This window comes from Perca flavescens, chromosome 8 (genome assembly GCF_004354835.1).
Source record: "Perca flavescens isolate YP-PL-M2 chromosome 8, PFLA_1.0, whole genome shotgun sequence".
NCBI lineage: Eukaryota > Metazoa > Chordata > Actinopteri > Perciformes > Percidae > Perca > Perca flavescens.
This window is the reverse complement of record NC_041338.1, coordinates 22,526,239-22,545,080: the sequence shown is the minus strand read 5'-3', so window position 1 is coordinate 22,545,080 and position 18,842 is coordinate 22,526,239. Positions and strand designations below refer to the sequence as shown.

Below are 18,842 nucleotides of genomic sequence, written 5' to 3'. Positions count from 1 at the left end.
AGATCACATGATAAAGTTTGCATGCATCTCTGGGGTTTTGGAAGCACTGCTTTTTCCTCAAGCCACAGTCTGTACTTCCTTTGCTGTGTTGTGGCGGCCAGAACATGGTAGGTAGGCCTCCCTTGCTGTTTTATGCTGTATGACTATTTCCTTAGAGCAAGAGAAACCACTGTCCTCTCTAATCCCCCTATTATTTATCTGACATGATGTGGTGAGTTTCTTAGGGAGAGCTCCACGCACATGCTTCCAGGCAAACACAGTAAGGCCAGAGTTGAACTGGTGAGAATCTCAGGTCAAGTCTGACCGTGGCACCCATTCCCTTGGCCTGTCCCGGCGTGGTGGAAAGCCCAACCACAGTCCAAACAATAGGGGGATAGGAGTCAACAGACATCCCTGATGGTAGGGTGGCCTAAGTGGGATGGGCTATACCAAATTTCTTCCACCAACCCTGTACTTAGAGCTGCTCTATGGATTTTATAATAAAAGGGCGCTTGGCTCCGTACAAACACACAAACAAACAGCTCCTTCCCCGAGAATAATGCTGAGAAAAAAAAGAAAGGCTTTTGTGTTTTCAGGCTGCACGTGGGCTGACCCCTAACCCCTGTCCGCCTGTCTGATCACAAGACTCCTGAGAGCCTCTCAGTTAGATTGCAGCCTGTACAGTTAATCACAGGACGGCTAGGGAGTTATTGCATCATCATTTCATTCTCACAGGGTTCCCTTGCCCATTGTATCATCTCTTGTGAGTTTATTAAATTAATGCATTTCTTAGGGATCATTCTTGATGCTAGAGTTTATGTTCAGTGTACAGTATCTGCATGCGTATGACGTAGAAAGTGACTCATTTACTGTAAGACCAGACCTTAGATACTTTGGACTAATTAAACAAGCTATGTAGTAAAAATGAGGAAAGGGTAAAGTGAAGTACAGGGTGACTGTTTCTCTACAATAAAGTGTTAGGGTAGTGCACACCATCATAATGACATGTATCAGTCTTCCAGCAGAAGATTTACACTGTTGATATCCTGTTGCCATATCTCAGAAACAATGTGCTACTCCATGTGTTAAACTGTAGTTATTAAGTACATTTTGTTTGTGCCATAATGTTCTTCAGTTGTTACTTTGTGTATCATAAATAAATAACTAATGTCTCAGAATAAAAAATAAAAATATTTATTAAGTAAAATTTTCGTTGCATTTTATCATTCTCAATGGCAAGTCTCAAATCCAGCAGGTTTACTTGAAGCAGCACCATCTGTGAACTACAGTCATATTTAACCTATTGATGTTTTTCGACATTGAATGCCTAGCGGTTCACAAAACCCAAAAATAAATAGGTCTGTTTTACACGATTTGACCAATCTTACCTGTTAAAAGTAAAAATATGCTCACTGGTGACAGTTCATGTGCCCTTCCTGACCCCTGAGAGTCAAAAAATTTCACCTTATTGCCAGCATATTATTGCAGTCTATGGTTGCCAGTTGTTGAACATGACCGCCATCTAGTGGCTGCTTGCATTAGGTACAATAACAATAAGTTTTACTTCCGGGTTTTCTGGCAGATTTCTGTCTTCCGTGCTTCCGTGTGCCCGAGTGCTCGCCATTCTGCAGGTGTTTTTCATGTTGTTTTTGTGATGTATCACCAGCCTGTGCTGAAGAACAGGCGCACTCTGCTCGAGAGAGCAGAGAAATTCATCTCTGATATTTATTTTACAGACTGCAACCTGAGAGGACGGTAGGCTTCTTTCACACAGCTGTATTGACTTTGACTACAGTGAACTCAAGTACAGCAGACCAAACATGTTTTTGTGATTTCTACAGAGGATTGTTTAATATCACATATCCTATTCTTAAATGCACATTATGCTGTTCACAGTGTTTCTTGTAGATCAGTTTCAACAGTCTGCAACAGGCTATGAGAATACAACTGTTCATCACTGTAATATTTACAGGGAGTAGTTAAGTTGTCTTAAATAGTACTGAGCTCATCATACTTAATGCACTTTGTGATTTTTGGCTATATAAATAAGTTTGACTTTTTGAATGATTTTTCTTTGCAGACTCTATGGAGACTCTTGCCCATTGGAGTCCCTGGCCTCCTTCTTGTCCTCTAAACGGATCACTTTTACAGAAGCCTCCAAGCAGACCTTTGCACCTTATGAAGTGGCTGATACCTTTGGACCCACGTAAGTAATATTAAATAAAAATCGTTATCACCCTCAGTCAGATCTTTTTATTCCCTCTAAACTTGGCAATGACCCAAGCTTTGTGCTTGTTGAAGGTGGTGGACTTGCTGGTTTAAAGTGAACCTGAAAATCCCCGACTCCTGGAGAGGGAAAGAGGTTCATCTTCTGTGGGAAAGCGATGGAGAATCGATGGTTTGGAGAGATGAACAGCCAGTTCAGGTAATGTCGCAGGAGTTTGATTTAAGTCAGGCTACATTCAAGTGCCAAAACATAAGACTAGATTTCATAGTGACATGTGGATTTGTAGGGCCTGACTAAAGAGGGTGAAAAGACGAGTTACATCCTGTCTGACTGTCTGAAAGATGAGGAGCCACACAGGTCAGTTTACCAAACCGTACATAGTTTGTTGCAGCTTCTGTAACCAACCTGGCTCACTGAAATGTTCATATTTTCTCTTGTTCTTTAGTGTCACCCTTTATGTAGAGGTGGCCTGTAATGGACTTTTTGGAGCTGGTCAAGGGTCCATGATTGCAGCCCCAGATTCAAACAGGAAGTTTTCTGTACAGAAGGCTGAGCTGGTGGTATTTAATAGTGATGTTCGGGAGCTGCTGACTGATTTTGAGATGCTGATTGACATCGTAAAGGTCAAGTCACACAAGTCAGTACATGTTTGTTCATTACTTTACTTTAGTTGAAGTTTAATGACAGTAAACTTTTCTCTACCATCACAGGAACTCGGAGAGGGAGAGCAACGAGGCTACCAGGCACTCTTCACTGTCAATGAGATGGTGAACCTCTGCGACCCCTCTGATCCCAGCTCTTTCTCCAAAGCTCACAGTCTGGCTCACACTTTCTTCAGCCAGCGGAACGGAGACAGCCAGCACACTGCTCATGCGATGGGTCACTGCCACATAGACTCTGGTCTCAGTTTGATGTCTAACATGTGTCCCTCTGAGTATGGAAAACTGAGCAGAAAAGTTGGCGTTGAATGTCTAGTCAGATTTGTAACTAACTAGTGATCAGATAGTTAGTGATTTAAATCATAATTTTAACAATGTTTGACTATTTTATGTAGGCTATTATCTCTGGCTGCTTGAGTTTAGCTTCTTTTGTTAAAAGCAACAAGGGGTTTTGTAGAAGTATCTGTAGGAAAACAATATTAAAAAACATAGTAAAAAATGATACTCTGCCCTATTTTTGAAGTAAGAACTAATAACAAATGTGCATGATCTTCCAATATTTTTGTCAAATGAGTTAATATTTCTGAATTTCTGTATCTGCAGCCTGGCTGTGGCCATACGAAGAGACCATTCGCAAATGTGGCCGAAGCTGGGTGACAGTGATCCGTTTAATGGAGAAGAACCCAGAGTTTGTTTTTACTTGCTCTCAGGTGATTCCCCACTAACAGTTTTGTATAAGCCTTAAAGGTTCTACAAATCTGAGCGGCCTCAATTTTGAGCTTGATTTGCTTCTTGTCCAGGCCCAGCAGTTCCAGTGGGTAAAGAGCTGGTACCCTGGACTCTTCTCCCAGATTCAGCATTACGTTAAGAAAGGCCAGTTCATTCCAGTTGGAGGAACATGGGTGGAAATGGTAAACCTGATCTTGCAAATCAATCATATTTAATGTATGTTGTGAATTAAAATTTTGTTACTGAAGCTGCTGCCTCTCAGCACTTTTTTTATGAACATGATATTACTAAGTTAAGATGAACTAATTACATGTTTGCCTGTCAGGATGGTAATCTGCCTTCAGGTGAGTCCATGGTCCGGCAGTTCCTGGAAGGCCAGCGCTTCTTTAACCGCGAGTTTGGAATCCATTGCAAAGAGGTAGGGATTCATTAAAAATGTTTACATAAACTGAGTTTACCTCCGTATGTAATGTCTGCTACATTTATGGCCTCTTTTTCATCACATATGCGTAATATAAGGATCTCTTTCTAGTTCTGGCTTCCAGATACGTTTGGCTACTCTGCCCAACTTCCTCAAATAATGCAGGGCTCTGGCATTTCCAATTTCTTGACACAAAAGCTCAGTTGGAACTTGGTCAACACCTTTCCTGTAAGTAGGTCCTGGGCACAGATTTAACAACAAAAACAAAATGTTTGGATTGTTAAGTTTTGATTTGCTTTATTGTCTTTCTTAAGCACAACACATTTTTCTGGGAAGGCCTGGATGGCTCGAAGGTTTTAACCCACTTCCCACCAGGAAATTCCTATGAAATGAAGGGCAAGGTTGAAGACGTGAGTTTGGTTTATTGTACACATAACATGTTGAGTCTGTGCAGAGAATTTTTACAATCCTCACGAAGCTTGAATCCTGGTTTTTCTCTGCCCACAGCTGATGAACTCAGTGAAGAATAACAAAGATAAAGGCAGATCTAACCACAGTGCGGTGTTGTTTGGTTTTGGTGATGGTGGCGGTGGACCCACACAACTGATGCTAGACCGACTGAATCGGGTCCAGGACACAGATGGACTTCCCAAGTCAGTTTCCTGTCCCACACACTCATCAGTTACAAAAACCAAGCCCTTCAATACATCCCACGAGTAAATTAGTCATGAGTTATATATTTACTTTTCATGCACTAGATTGTCGTAATAGGGTGGGCCGGCACAAAGGCAGTAGACTCCTCCAAGCTTGTGAAATGCAGAATATATGAGTGGATATGAGTGTTGTCTTCTGATGTCATTAGGATGTGGTTCTACAAGACTACATTGTTATTCATTCTGACTAAAACATGATTATTATGTTTTAGTCAGAATGAATAACAAAAGCGTAACCAGAGTTGCATTGGTCACCCCCACGTCCAATTTGTATATGTTTCTCAGGGTCCAGATGTCCAGTCCTGACGAGCTTTTCTCTCAGCTTCAGGCTGGCTCAGATCTGCTCTGTACTTGGACCGGAGAGCTCTTCCTTGAGCTGCACAACGGCACCTACACCACACAGGCTCAGGTAGAATAAAAATCTGTACACTCTAAGAAGAAATTCAACTTTGTCAATAAAAAAAGTAATTTCACTTAAAAAAAAATCCAAGCACACAACTAGTCCAGAAAAAAACAACAAGAACATTAGCATTATAAAACTTTAGTCTATATAAACAAATGTGCTGCAGCTTTAACACTCTGATAGACTGTAGGGGAAATAGTAAAGATTATTTACATGCAGGATTTACTTGGATTGTTTCATTTTACCAATCGTACTAATAGTCTTGATTGCAAAATATAAATATGAATGAATAAATATATAAGAAAAGGCAGATACACATGCATATATACAGGGGGGCGGCATAATTACCTGTAACACCTTACAACAAAATACAGACCCACAAAAAAAGCACAAATAAGAGGAACTGCGTAAAACAATAAGACAATGTTTGTACTGTATAATAAAGTGCAGTTATGATCAGGTTTGCTTCATTGTTTCCAGATTAAACGAGGGAACCGGCAGTGTGAGACGCTGCTTCATGACGTTGAGATAGCCAGCAGCTTGGCGCTGTGTCAGGACAGGACTTTTCAGTATCCTGTGGAAAAACTGCAGGAGCTCTGGAGGTCCGGATACATCTTTTAAAAGTTTGTTGATGAATAAAGATGTGGTCTCTGTTGTTACAGTATGAAAATGGTTTCCCTTGCAGGCTGCTTCTTCTGAACCAATTCCATGATGTGATTCCTGGCAGCTGTATAGAGATGGTTGTGGAGGATGCACTTAGGTATTATGAAGGTACGGTTCTTGGTAGCTGTCCATTAAAACCACAGCCATGTCGATCTGTTGTTTTCCAAATAAAAAGAACATTGAACTGTGTTTTAGATATCCGCAGTGATGGTGCTGCACTGCTGCATGGTGCCTGTGGTGCCCTGGGGTCAAAAGGCAGCTCCACTGGGGTGTTCAACTCTCTGCCATGGGAGCGGCATGAAGTCGTCCAGATTCAAGATGGCGCTGGTAAACCTGATCTGGGTATGTTGGATATTTACAATACTTATGTTGTTGCCTTCCGAACTACAACTGCACATCTGATGCTCTGTGGTATTTGTTGTTCTGCAGCTTTGGTAAGAGTTCCCAGCATCGGGTTTTCCCCTGTCAGAGACACACAGCCTGTGGCTCCAGTCTCGGTCACTCTACAAGTATGTTGTGTGTGTGTGTGTGTGTGTGTGTGTATATATATATATATATAGATATAGATATATATATATATATATATATATATATATATATATATATATTTAATTTGGCTAACCCAGATGTGTAATTACAGGCCGACGGCACTGTCCTCATGGACAACGGGATGTTACAGACTGTCATAAACAAAGATGGCACTTTGGCGTCGCTGTGTTTGATCAATGCCAACAGGTACCGTAGGACCACAGGTGGCCATATTTTCTTCTACTGAATATACACTGAATTCATTTTCTTTACTGAAACATCTGTCTCACCACTTGGTTGCTATCAGAGAAGCCATTCCAGACAGCGGTCATGGGAACCAGTTCCTTATGTTTGATGATGTTCCTCTGTACTGGGATGCTTGGGATGTAATGGACTACCATCTGCAGACAAGGTGCCAGTCATTACTGTTTCATCTATCTTTTGCCACCTTATGACAGTATTTTCAGGTATTTTAGATATGAATAACAAGAACCTAACTGTAGGATTGCCCATTATAGGAAGCCGGTTCTGGAGGTGGTGCAGCCTCTTCGTGTGTTGTCCTCAGGTGGGCTCCGAGGCAGTGTCAGCTTCACCCTCAGGATCAGTGATAAGAGCACTATCACACAGGAGATTGTCATGGACGCCATGTCTCCTTACATCAAATTCAACACAGAGGTACTTTATAACTATATATAATAACAATAATAATTAACAATAGCATATATCTGGAGGGATCTTGAAAACCACTGATGTAATAGACAAATTCTTCAAAACCCAAGAAATGCCAAATGTTTCATCCTCCAATTTCAGGTGAAGTGGGCAGAGTCACACAAGTTTCTTAAGGTGGAATTCCCTGTGCGAGTACACAGCCCCAATGCTACGTATGAGATCCAGTTTGGCCATCTGCAGAGACCCACACACAGGAACACTTCATGGGACTGGGCCAGATTTGAGGTACAACGCTATACAAGTAGATTCATATTCAGCTTAACATACACTGATCTTAATGGGTATTTTGACAGCAACGCCTAGTGTCCTGTTTTGGCCTAAACTGTAGGACAACGGTTAGTCTTCCAGCATAAGTTGCCATAGTAACTGAACTTGGAACTATATTTAATTTGAACCGAATTCACTTATATGTCAGACTAATCAAATCAAGCCTGGCTTATTTGGTAAACTCGCTTTATGGGTGTCAGTGATGCTGTCATAAAAATAATGCTGTTGAAATGCTTTGTATCGTCTTTGCTGTTTTTCATCATGGCTTCTTTCTCAGGTTTGGGGTCACAAATGGGCCGATTTGTCGGAGCACAACTTTGGGGTTGCACTGCTGAATGACTGCAAATACGGCTATTCAGTCCACAAGAATACTATGACGCTGTCCCTGTGAGGTTTCCCACAGTTCGCAAACAACAATTCTATAAACAGTACAATTCAGCTTCACCGGATTTAAACAATACTCGCATCTAAAAATAGATGTCTTTGTCTTAGACTGAGAGCACCTAAGGCACCAGATGTCAATGCTGACATGGGGACTCATCATTTCACCTATGCAATCATGCCACATACCGGTAGGATTGAATCGTTCTCATCGAACCTTAAAATTCTGACTATGGAACTTGTAACATGTTTTCTGTTTTGTAATATAGGATCCTTCCAAGATGCCTCAGTCATCCAGTGTGCATACAACCTTAACTTCCCTTTGAGGTCATTCCAGTGCACTCCCGACACTGAGCCCTGGAGTGCCTTCTCCATCAGCACCGCAGCAGTCATCCTGGAGACCATTAAACAGGTATCCCGTCAAATGCTAAACTTGACCTAGCTTGACTTTATCCAGTCAGCCTACTAATGGCTGTTTACTCTATTTACCATTAACAGGCTGAGGAAAGGAAGGGGGCACTTGTAGTCAGACTCTACGAGGCCCATGGGAGCAGCGTGACTGCAACTCTCTGCACCACCCTTCCGGTCAGGGAAGCCTGGCAGTGAGTATTTCTATTTTTATAGTGTTTCCTGCTGTCTGGCATCTTTTATGTTGGATTGTCTATTAAGAATAAAACTCTTTTGGGGCAGCCTCTAGCTCACCCAGTAAGAGCATTCGCCCCATGTTGGCTGAGTCCTGCAGCGGTGCAGGGTTCGAATCCGCCCTAATGCGTGTCATCCCCCATGTCTCTCCCCCTTTCATATCTATCCACTTTCTAATAAAGGGAAAAGCCCCCAAAAAATAATCTTTTTTTTTTTTCCTTTTCAGTTGTGATCTCCTGGAAAGACATGACGCCGCCCGGCCAGCCCACATTACATCAGAAGGAATCACTTTGAACTTCAGCCCCTTTCAAATTACGTCACTTCTCCTCATCTTGTCATAGATGCAGCAATTACCAAACCTCAGGGTCGTCCCAACACTTTGGTCCAAGGGTAGAAACTATCAAATGTATCATCTGGTGCTGCAGTTTATTAAGAGACTTCAAAGTAGACTTTGCTACTTAATTAGCTAATTTTTTTGAGCTAGTCAAAAACAATGTGCATTACTGTGCGTCAATTTTGTAGAAACATATGTTTTATTAAAACATGAAATAGTATAAAAACAGTACCAAACAGTCTGCCTCCCTTTTCTTTTTATTTACTGTTCTGTCTGGTCACTCTCCCGCTCCGCCTCTGTGGACCTGCAACAAGGACGATTATGAGATTAAAATTCTGTTTCATTTTCTTTCCAATACTCACCCAGTAGAAAAAACAAACAAAAAGATTTTTCATTTTGAAAGATTATCATGAGCACACCTGCAGCTGGCTCTGCACTGCTGCTCTTCCTCCTACGTGCAGTTGATCCCTTTTCATGTTGAGGTGCAGTTACTTCTCGGGACTTTTCAGCCTCTCTTCTCTTGGTTCCGGCTTCCTTCGGACGTGCTTTCTTTTCTTTCTTTGGGGTTTTAGTCACAGTCTCCTGTTTGACCACCTTCTTCTTTGATGTACTTTCTGAGCGTTTCCTGACCACCTAATGAAATCAAACTTGTGTTAAGAGTTGTATCTGTAGAGTTCAGCTTTTATCAAGCAAAAAAATAAAAATAAAATAAAAAGTCACTGATTTCTGACCTTTTTCTTGTTAGTGTAATCATGGCCATCTTCTTTCTTTGCTCTCTTTTTTGCCTTGGATGACTTTGAATCTATTGAGTGAAAAAAGACAGCTCCGTTTACACAGACTATTCTCAGATACATTTCAGCTAAAGTTCTCAGTTTCATGTATTCAAAGTACCTTTAGGAGCCATGGGGCCGGGATCTCCCTGAAATTGGAACAGTAGGCATAAGAATCAATGATCTATAATATGCTGTGCCAGAGATTAAAATATAGGATTTTCCTATTAACTCACTTTAAACCACATAGTTCTGCCATTATGGTCCCCGATAGATTTCATTCCATCCACGTAGTAACACTGCAGCCATGCCTTAAAGTCAGAGTAGTCTGTTTTCTGAGGGTTGTAGCCCTTTCCACCTAAGACACAAAACGTGTCAGAAACAGTAGGCATTTCACAGGAAAATCTATTTCACTCATAAAGCTCACGGCAAACACATGATAACCAACCTAAGTTCACCACCTCTAGAGGAACTGTATGACACAGTCTGAGCAGGTCACCCGTCTCCCCTTTCACCCATTTCTGTTTAGCACAGTCTGAGGTCTTGTGCACAGAAAAAAGAAAGGCACTGTTAGAAAATGTAAAAGGGTAATTGTTGAGCGTCTGATGATCTGACAAATGTGAGTCTCTCTGGGTTCTTTCACCTTTGTGTCTGTGGTGTCATTTTTCAAAGGCTTCTTGTTTTCACATAAATCTTCTGACTCAAGGCCTTCCAGTACGGTCCTGGCGGAAACAAAGGGTGGGATGTTCAACCTAAAAAAGATACATTACTTTAGACCCATTCTTTTGTATAAACAGAAAGGCTCCTTTGTTTTCAAAGTGTCTCTGAATCACTTTCTCACCCCGCAGGACGCAAGTAACCAAGAAGTGAAAGAAAGCCATGATTTTCATATCTGGCGGGAAACAGACCTTGAGACTTGTACCAGAACCTCACAGGAAAAACACTTTACGGAGAAAACAGACGTTTATAGTCTGACCTTGATTTGTATTGAACAAGCACTAAGGCAAAGCAACTACCTGTTGCCTTCTTGCCAATTGTTTTGTTTATTTTTAAACCGTATAGTCCTACTGTTAGTCAAGGTCTGTCAGTACCAGGCTTTCTGCCTCATGCATGTGCCGGCTTTCTCTTACTTTTTGTTCTTTGTATCCACTAGTTCCATCTAGCAAGGTACTACAGATCAATCAGATGCAAAATAGGGCGGGTCTTTGCCAAAATGTGAGAGTGCGGTGCTATATGTCAATGGTGGTAATGCGGCTAAAAAAATGGAGGCAAAGTTCATCAAACTTGGAGCATGTAGATACAGGCAGCTTTAGTTGAGAAAGTAGTTAAAACAAATGGCGCTGGGCATGAATAAAGGACAAGAGGAAAAGGGTGGAGACAGGAAGCTGTTTAGCACTTGGTGTCTCAAATTGAGGGAGCCGGGTGCTTGCTTCCGCAGCGCATGTTCAAGGAAGACACTGGACGGCAGCAGCGGTAAGAAAGTGCTTGCTAGTCACAAAGCTTCAGTCCGTGCACTCTGTAATACGAGTATGTTACCAGCAACGACTGCTACTGCTGCGACTGTGCCTTCGCTGACCGACCGTGATACAAACAATACGTGTGCACACGTTCATAGCGGAACATGATTTGTCATTATGGCCGTGTGGCCACTGTGTAAAAGCTATCTGAAGCCAAAACTGCCTTGACAAAGCTGTCCGTTTGGAATTAGCATGGCAGGTATTTAAACATAACGGCCTTGTCCCAGAGTCTAGACGTAGCTATATGAAAAGATAAACAATGCGATGCTTTTAATAAGCAGCTAATATCAACATGGACAAAATCATGAATGTACTAATTTGCTTTTTTGATGAGGACCTGGCCAAAGTAGTAAAGTTTAGTTTTCACAATCACTACGTTTACGGCCATGTAAACACCGGCAAAAACCCAAATATGCTCATATTCCTGAAAATGATCCCTGGGTTAATCCTTTTCTAACCCGATATTTTGGTCATGTAAACGCGTATCGGCATATCCCCATCAAAAGGAACATTGATTTGTGTTCTGCGCATTTTCTATTCGGAAGGAATCTTGGTCTTCTAAATAGATAAACTTCTTGTATGCACCAGAAAACCTGCGCGCAGTATACCGGAAGTAAACAAGAAGTAGAGGTAAACATGGCGAGACGCAGCACAGCACCACACTTTTGGAGCGAGGAGGAAACCGATTTATTTATCAGTGTGGTGAAAACCATGAATATAATGTCTTTTGTTGACGGCAGAAAGTACCGAGATAGTGAGATTTATAAGAAGGTGACCGAAAAGTTACGCTAACCGTGCGTCGCCGTTTACATCGGGATATTGCCAATTGATTACAAATTCCATGTATAGAGGAGTAACTCTCTCTGCTCACGCATGTAAACGGGTTATTCCGAATGTTTCAGAAACCCGAATAGTGACCTTAACCGACCATAACCCGAAAATTGACAGCTTGTAAACGTAGTCACAGATTCATTGTAGGATTATATTATTGCAATATGTAAATCCACATTGACTCTTTATTTAACATATGATTGGAAGAAGTAAAAATGTATCCAAAATTTTAGTTTTTAAAAATTATGACTTATTATTGTGTAATGTCAGAAGGACTTTTAACTGTTTTGCCAGTCAAATTAACTTTAATGAGTGCATATTGAAATATTATAGTGTTGGTTGGCAAAAAATGCATCTCAAAATGCATCAGATTGATGCTTTAAAATATGGAATATTTAAAATTTTCTTCTGGGGGAGCATGCCCCCGGACCCCCCTAGAGGGGTTATATCCTTCTCACCTTTTTCACCCCTGACCCGTTTTCATGCCTGCATATGAGAACATTTCCAGAAATATTGGTTGTCTCCCTGTAAATAAGTAAATGCTAATAATAATAATAATAATAATAATAATAATAATAATAATAATAATAATTAGGGATGCACTGATCAACCTTTTTCTTTCCAAATACTGATTCTGATACCTCAACTCAGGTTATCGGTCAATAACATTGATGTAGCAGCTAGAGGAAACACTGAATTTTATAATGACTGATGAAGAAATTGTATTTATTTAGAGCTGAAATGATTAGTTGTTTGGCTGAACATTAATCTGCAACCTTTTGATAATTTATAGTAGTCTTTTTTTCTACAACAAAAAACAAACAAATATTCACTGGTTCCAGCTTTTCAAATGTTAAGATTTGCTCCTTTTCTTTGTCATATTTTATTGTAAACTGAATATTTTGGGGGCTGTTTGTTGGACAAAACAAGTAATTTGAGGATGACATTTTCATCCATGGGGAATTAAAGTTTCCTCTCTCAGTTTTTATAGACAAAACAATTCATTCAAAAGAAATCCTTCATATTCCAGAATTGAAACAATTGTTAGTCACAGGCCTATATTTAAAGTGGATTGTCGTGTCTTAAATCGGATCCACGTAAGTTCAGTATCAGTGCATCCCTACACATAACTGTATAGTGTGTCATCTGAATGGTTCAAGTTTATCACCTGAATAGGATTTCAGCCCTCAGGTAGTTCCCGATACCGTTGAAGTACTTCTGATTGAGCAGAACTTCACAGATAGGCTTGTCAAAGGCACGGTCAGACAGGTGTGACACAACCTTCTCCCTGCAAAGTTATTAACTGGTCAGTGTGATGGTGATCATTTGGTTGAGCAGGTGACTCAAGTGACACTCTCAGCATTACAAACCTGAAGCTTTCGTACTCAAACATTACGCAGGGCCCTCGGTCAGACTGCCACGTCCCATTGGGCTGCCAGCTGCCAAACCTACGTGCATCCACAAAGCTCAGCACTCTGCAGGGCGTCTCTTTGGAATAGAAACGCAGATGGGCATGTTTGGGCAGCTCATCCTCTGTGGTGAAACGGAAATAGCCAGACATCCCAAAGCGAATGACTACGTCCATGGGCTGGTCTGCTTGTCCCACCTTCATTCTCTCTTTTGGATCATCACTCTTCATGGGCGTCAGCGTGAGCTTCACTTCCTTCCCTCTAGAAGCAGCAGTGATGCAGTAGGCCTCACAGGTGAAGGGCACATCAGGATTCTTGCTGACTTCAGATTTTCTGACCGGTCCAGTAAACACCACTCCTGCGCACATTTTGTTGACGTAAAGGCTGGCCAGGTGGAGCTCTGGTCCCTCGGGCATTTTGTTGGAACAAAAGAAGAGTTCTACAGAGAACAAAAGTGGCCAAGGAAAGATTACATGACAAAATAAACATCAAGAGCCGTTGCTATATTTAATGGGACACTTAGGACGTGTGTGTGTGTGTGTGTGTGTGTGTGTGTGTGTGTGTGTGTGTGTGTGTGTGTGTGTGTGTCAACCTGGGAAAAGTCTACATTCTACAATTAAACACTTTTGAGAAGTTTATTCTAGTATTTGAACACGTTTACATTCGACTACTTTTATAACTTTTCTCCCTCAGAATTTTATTCCTGAGTGTGGAGACCGGTTTGAAACTGCATATAGGCCTTGTGAGGAAAATAAAATTTACCGAAAGTGCAATTGAAGAGTTTATGAATATCTAAAAAAATTCTAAATAAAAAAAATATATAAAAACATTGGTTTATGTTAACCAGAGTGGTGGGGTGTGTGTTGTGGGGAATTGTGAACTCAGTATTTCTAAAATCCTGGCATCTATGCCACAGACACAACAAAGCATGCACATCAAAACTCAAAAACACATCCGGCCTCAGACCTAAAACATTATTCACATTGACATATCAATCCCTTAGAATTGCACACAGACCACACAACTATTTCACGTCGCCTACACATGCCTGTCCAGAGTGTATTTTGTTAAATTGGACGCTCTGAGAAGTTAAAAGTCGGCGTTTTCATTAGATTGGGGCTTCTATCAACTTACCCAAACCAGGAAATAGACCACGCCGTTGATAAACTTGTCTATACTTTAAACAGACTCGAACTGCAGTCACATAACCTGCGGAGTTTGTCGAGATCGTCTACTCTCACCAAAAGGCTTTCACAACATGCTTGTTACCAAACATGTTGTCACGTCACGGTGGGCCATTACTTAATCCGAAAAAGTCGCAAGACCTCGATGCTTTCCGCGCTCGTAATTTATCATCAGGCATTTCTCATGTTTCTCATCTAAGTGGATGCTTCGGTCATGTTTTCTAACTAGTTATTGTAAACAATTAACAATTTTAACTGAGCTTTTCTAGGAAACGCAATGTACAAGCACAACAGGAGCAAACAGCCCAGCCCCGATGCATGTTGGGATATGTAGGCGTGGTGAAAACTAGCAAGGATACAAATATATCCGTGTTTCACATTTTATTGTAATTTAATATGAACTTTATTAAGAAAAAAACACAAATTATGAACATAATTCAAATAAAAATGTTAATCAATATATAATATTTTACAAAAATGTTCCATTCAGTATTCTTGTTCAGTCTGGAAATATTTCTACCAATTATTACTAATGTGGTAGAAAAATACTACTAAATATCAGTCATAACAAATAAGGACTAAGTCATTCACATGACCTTTGAGATGACTAAATATTAAAAAATTGTACTGTACAAGATGTAAGTCTGGCTCTTTTGGTAGCCTTATCGGCATAATTTCTTTTCGGCTTGTGATCATCCTCATTGTAGTGCATTCATCCTAGTCTGGGCTTGTTTGAGCTCTGTAGAAACACACAGAGGAAACAATCATCACAACATAATCACGGCTAATAAAGATGCTTGAAATGAGAAAAGAAAAGAACTGCAATTTGACAGGATCTAGAACTAACCTGCAAGCAAGACTCTGAACTTGTCAGCAGAAACAGAAACAACAGTCGTCTCTGTGGAACCCGACTCTGCTCCTTGTGTCTGCAGTTTAAGCTGAATTATTGGTTCATTCACTTCCCTCAGCTCACTGGAGCTCAGAGTGTAGTCAATGCGCCATGACGCAGCCTCCAGTCGGCCCACTGCAATTCATTACAGGGCAGAATTGATGGAACCTCTGAGTCAGCAACCTCACAGAGGACAGCTCTCATCATCAGTTATTTTTGTCTTCCTCTTTGAAAATGACAAGATAGACAGAAATACTTACATCTCAGGCTTGTCTCTCTTAGTTTGCCTTGCAGTGCCGAGTGCTTGTCTTCATATGATTTGCAGAGCCCCATTGTGTGTTCTAAAGCAATGGATGCGTTTATGTGTAATTAATAGTAAAGTCAAGATTTATTTTAAGTACATACTCATATAAAAGTGTTTTAACACACAATTAGCAGAAACACTTTGACGGCAAATTAATACAGAAGTAACAGATCAATAAGAGAAAAGAAGTAATAGCCAGAAAGTACTTGAAAAATAGTCAACCTCTATCAAATAAAGTTGGTTTAAAAAAGCGGAATCTTAAACTGGCAGAGTCGACATTGATGGTTTTATACCGTCAATGCACCAAAGTCACAATGCATTACCCCAACCACCCCACTACGCATTGTTCATACTGTACATTGTGCATTGACGGTGCCTTCAAGTGCCTTCTGATTGTTTTTTTTCATAATTTAGTTACACAATAGACAATTATGCAATGCAGTGAGCTCCAATAATAACACAATAGACTGTGATTTGGGACATGCATGTTTCTAGGAGAAGGACAGTTGTCTGTGCACTATGAATTTTTAAATTTAGATTTTTCCAAACTTGGACTCATACTCATATTCTAATAATATTTAAGTGTGCATATCTTACTAATATATAAGTATAAGTCTGTATTCAGAGGCCCTTGATTGTCAAGGAGCCCTAAGGTATGTGTCCCTGGTAGTTAAGAACTAAGACATTTGTCAGATGTTTCTCCACCTTTGCTCTGCTTAAACAACCAACCTGTCCTTACTCTTGGCAAAAATGTAAGCATGGAAAGATGTCTGTGCATGTGTTACTACAGTGTATACAACATCATTATCATTTTTATACCAAACATAGGGAAGCCCAGTGGACAAACCTTTAGGCAGACCAAGCTGCTGCAGCTCACTGGACAGAGATTCGCTGTCAACATCATGCTTCGCTGCACTGGAGAAAATGAAGCTGAGCACTGCCACACTAGCTTTGATGTCTCCGCTCTCTGCAAGATGGATTGATGTCACGAATGCATGTCATAACATTAAATGCAATGCAAGTAGGACTGTGTTATAGGCTTGTATGTAAAGTGTATAAGTGAGATTTAAGTACAGGACCAGCGGTAGCGAAATATAATTAAGTAGCCTACATTTACTCAAGTACTCTACTTGTGATATTTTTTGCAGTACTGGTACTTTACTTGAGTTTTTAATGCTGCCTTATACTACTATGTCACTATATTTCAGAGGCAAATAATCAAAATTACTTTCTACTCCACTACATTTATTTGACAGCTTCAGTTACTAGTTAGATTAGAGACTAGAGAAGATTTTACACACACACACAACATATGATGAGCTTAAAACATGATGCACTTTTACTACCCAAGCAGTGTTTATGGTCAGTTTACACATATTCTACTAATACTTCTGTAATTTTTAATTACGACACGTTTTTTATTGCAGACTCTTTATTTGTAATATATTTCTAAACTGTGGTGTTGCTACTTTAACATTTGTAAAATATCTGCAGTATGTGGGAGACTTACCAAACTTTGCATCTGCAGTTAGCTTTGTAACCTTGTCATACTAAGATAAAAGAGAAGAAAGCTCTGATTAGTGTGAGTGAATTGTGACTATACCGTATGGTGATTATGTGGAAAGGGTTAGAACTCTTACATCAATACCATCCCCGAGCAAATCCTTCAGCACTTGAGCACAGAGGAGTTTCATTTTGACACTTGACTGTTACATTAGTGGGGCCGAAAAACACAAGTATTAGTATAAAAATACTATAAACGGACACTGAAAACACTTTATTGACCTATATAATTACTCACAAGCTTCGCTAATGTGCTGATTTCGGCAAGTACCCAGTCTGGGCAGTCCAAATCTCCACAGAAACGGAATCGCTACAACAGACAAGACATCACATACTGTTTACTTCACTGTTACAAAAGGCAGTCCTTCAACAAACTGTAACGCTAGCATTTGCTTTAGCTAACGTTATCCATCATTAAACCATGGATGTATTACAAACGCTACCAGCTAGCTTAGCCTGCTAGCTATCTAAAAGCCGGACTAAAGCCCGATAGTGTTAAGGTAAATAATTATCTAAGACATGTATAAATCATGCAACTAAAATGTCCTTTAAACAAACTGGCTTCTAACAGTTAAATAAGCAAACTAGTGTGAAATAATACGATAATTAAACGTGTTTACCATGGCTGTCAGTCAGCTGACCAGCTACACACGGAAGAAGAACTGAACAGGAACTACCGTACTTTCTGCTTCCTCACATCTGATTGGACGAAGGAAAATGAAACGCCCTTTTCAGTTTATGGTCCTGATGTTGGATGGCATCATTGACTCTTATTTATATCATGTCTCTGGCCCTATAGTTTACAGCTCAAAAACATACTTTGGATGTGGTATCATTTTGATACTTCATAATGTTGGGAGAATTGCCTATACACATGATTTATTCTATGTTTCAGAAGTCCACGACAGAAATTTGATCCCTAATAAAACTGTAAAACATGACAAGGTAACCAACAGTGGAAGGTTGAATAAAGAATATCTTGGCCTTTGTGCTGATGTTAAATGTATTGCGTGTGTGTGTGTGTGTGTGTGTGTGTGTGTGTGTGTGTGTGTGTGTGTGTGTGTGTGTGTGTGTGTCTGTGTGTCTGTGTGTGTCTGTATGTGTGTGTCTGTGTGTGTGTCTGTGTGTGTGTGTGTGTGGGGGGATATTGTGGGAAAGGAAATATCAGTCAATGTGGAACTGTTTTATATATATATATCAGATGAGTCAGTAGATCCAGTAAAAATACTGGTTTCCGGTGTCTGGTATTGGTAATCTGTATTAGGCTACTAAGGGCGTTTTCACACATGAAAGTCCGAAAAGTCCGAACCAAGGTTCATGTTTTTGTTACATTGTATACATTTGATCCGGTAAGGGCGTTTTCACACATACCTCGTTTGGTCCGGACTTTCGGACTTTTTAGTTTGATCCGAACCAAAATTACAGGTGTGAAACCTCCCCCGGACCGCGGTCCGGATCAAAAGACCAAATTTTGGTCCGATAAAAAGAGGTGGTCTCGGTCCGGACCAAACTGAACCATGGTCCGGTTCGTTTATAGTGTGAAAGCATTTTTTGGATGGTTCGAACTTTTGGACCAAATACAAGAAGCTCTGGCAGGCTCTCCTTGTGTTACAAGACCGGGGAAGCTCCTTTAAGGTGCTTAGTGAGAGAGAGTGACGGTGAATGCGTTCAGAGAAGACAGCTGTCGGCTATCAGAGCAG

General features: G+C 40.5%; 3 protein-coding genes across 5 annotated transcripts; 1 reads left to right on the top strand and 2 right to left on the bottom strand.

The window, feature by feature from the left end:
• The first annotated feature begins 1,552 nt into the window (after window positions 1–1,552).
• On the top strand, window positions 1,553–9,394 carry man2c1 (mannosidase, alpha, class 2C, member 1). 2 transcript variants are annotated; one of them, XM_028586264.1, is made up of 26 exons: window positions 1,553–1,734; window positions 2,060–2,185; window positions 2,281–2,404; window positions 2,493–2,563; window positions 2,652–2,829; window positions 2,917–3,106; window positions 3,469–3,575; window positions 3,666–3,776; window positions 3,920–4,012; window positions 4,127–4,243; window positions 4,330–4,425; window positions 4,523–4,668; window positions 5,014–5,137; window positions 5,612–5,733; window positions 5,817–5,902; window positions 5,990–6,136; window positions 6,224–6,303; window positions 6,435–6,529; window positions 6,630–6,734; window positions 6,841–6,997; window positions 7,133–7,276; window positions 7,596–7,705; window positions 7,811–7,890; window positions 7,969–8,111; window positions 8,198–8,301; window positions 8,568–9,394. In XM_028586264.1, the coding sequence occupies exons 1-26, from the start codon at window positions 1,634–1,636 to the stop codon at window positions 8,680–8,682; spliced, it is 3,072 nt and encodes a 1,023-aa protein (XP_028442065.1). In that variant the 5' UTR covers window positions 1,553–1,633; the 3' UTR covers window positions 8,683–9,394. The 2 variants fall into 2 exon arrangements, with proteins under 2 accessions (XP_028442065.1, XP_028442064.1); XM_028586263.1 differs by having other exon boundaries at window positions 5,990–6,303.
• On the bottom strand, window positions 8,800–14,736 carry neil1 (nei-like DNA glycosylase 1). Of its 2 annotated transcripts, none has more exons than XM_028586266.1 (10): window positions 14,337–14,736; window positions 13,164–13,641; window positions 12,962–13,081; window positions 10,089–10,197; window positions 9,894–9,987; window positions 9,682–9,803; window positions 9,567–9,594; window positions 9,407–9,477; window positions 9,095–9,308; window positions 8,800–8,979 (listed from the first exon to the last, which is right to left on the bottom strand). In XM_028586266.1, exons 2-10 carry the CDS (start codon window positions 13,616–13,618, stop codon window positions 8,933–8,935), a joined length of 1,260 nt encoding a protein of 419 aa, XP_028442067.1. In that variant the 5' UTR covers window positions 13,619–13,641; window positions 14,337–14,736; the 3' UTR covers window positions 8,800–8,932. The 2 variants fall into 2 exon arrangements, with proteins under 2 accessions (XP_028442067.1, XP_028442068.1); XM_028586267.1 differs by having other exon boundaries at window positions 10,089–10,167.
• Window positions 14,737–15,042: 306 nt separating this feature from the next.
• Window positions 15,043–17,871, bottom strand: commd4 (COMM domain containing 4). The gene is made up of 8 exons (XM_028586270.1): window positions 17,763–17,871; window positions 17,381–17,452; window positions 17,220–17,285; window positions 17,090–17,129; window positions 16,427–16,546; window positions 15,536–15,616; window positions 15,234–15,410; window positions 15,043–15,125 (listed from the first exon to the last, which is right to left on the bottom strand). The coding sequence occupies exons 1-8, from the start codon at window positions 17,763–17,765 to the stop codon at window positions 15,085–15,087; spliced, it is 600 nt and encodes a 199-aa protein (XP_028442071.1). The 5' UTR covers window positions 17,766–17,871; the 3' UTR covers window positions 15,043–15,084.
• Window positions 17,872–18,842: the final 971 nt, after the last annotated feature.

Bases quoted from the DNA above. Each gene is read 5' to 3' on its own strand.
- man2c1 (XM_028586263.1), top strand. From the start codon at position 1,634: ATGTATCACCAGCCTGTGCTGAAGAACAGGCGCACTCTGCTCGAGAGA. The intron at 3,777-3,919 runs GTAAACCTGATC...TTTGCCTGTCAG, and splicing joins GAGGAACATGGGTGGAAATG to GATGGTAATCTGCCTTCAGG. The intron at 8,302-8,567 runs GTGAGTATTTCT...TTTCCTTTTCAG, and splicing joins CCGGTCAGGGAAGCCTGGCA to TTGTGATCTCCTGGAAAGAC.
- neil1 (XM_028586266.1), bottom strand. From the start codon at position 13,618: ATGCCCGAGGGACCAGAGCTCCACCTGGCCAGCCTTTACGTCAACAAA. The intron at 9,804-9,893 runs GTTGGTTATCAT...TTTGTGTCTTAG, and splicing joins TCTAGAGGTGGTGAACTTAG to GTGGAAAGGGCTACAACCCT. The intron at 9,309-9,406 runs GTCAGAAATCAG...TGATTTCATTAG, and splicing joins ATTACACTAACAAGAAAAAG to GTGGTCAGGAAACGCTCAGA.
- commd4 (XM_028586270.1), bottom strand. The intron at 17,286-17,380 runs GTGAGTAATTAT...CTAATGTAACAG, and splicing joins TCAGCACATTAGCGAAGCTT to TCAAGTGTCAAAATGAAACT. The intron at 15,411-15,535 runs GTAAGTATTTCT...AATGAATTGCAG, and splicing joins AAGAGAGACAAGCCTGAGAT to TGGGCCGACTGGAGGCTGCG.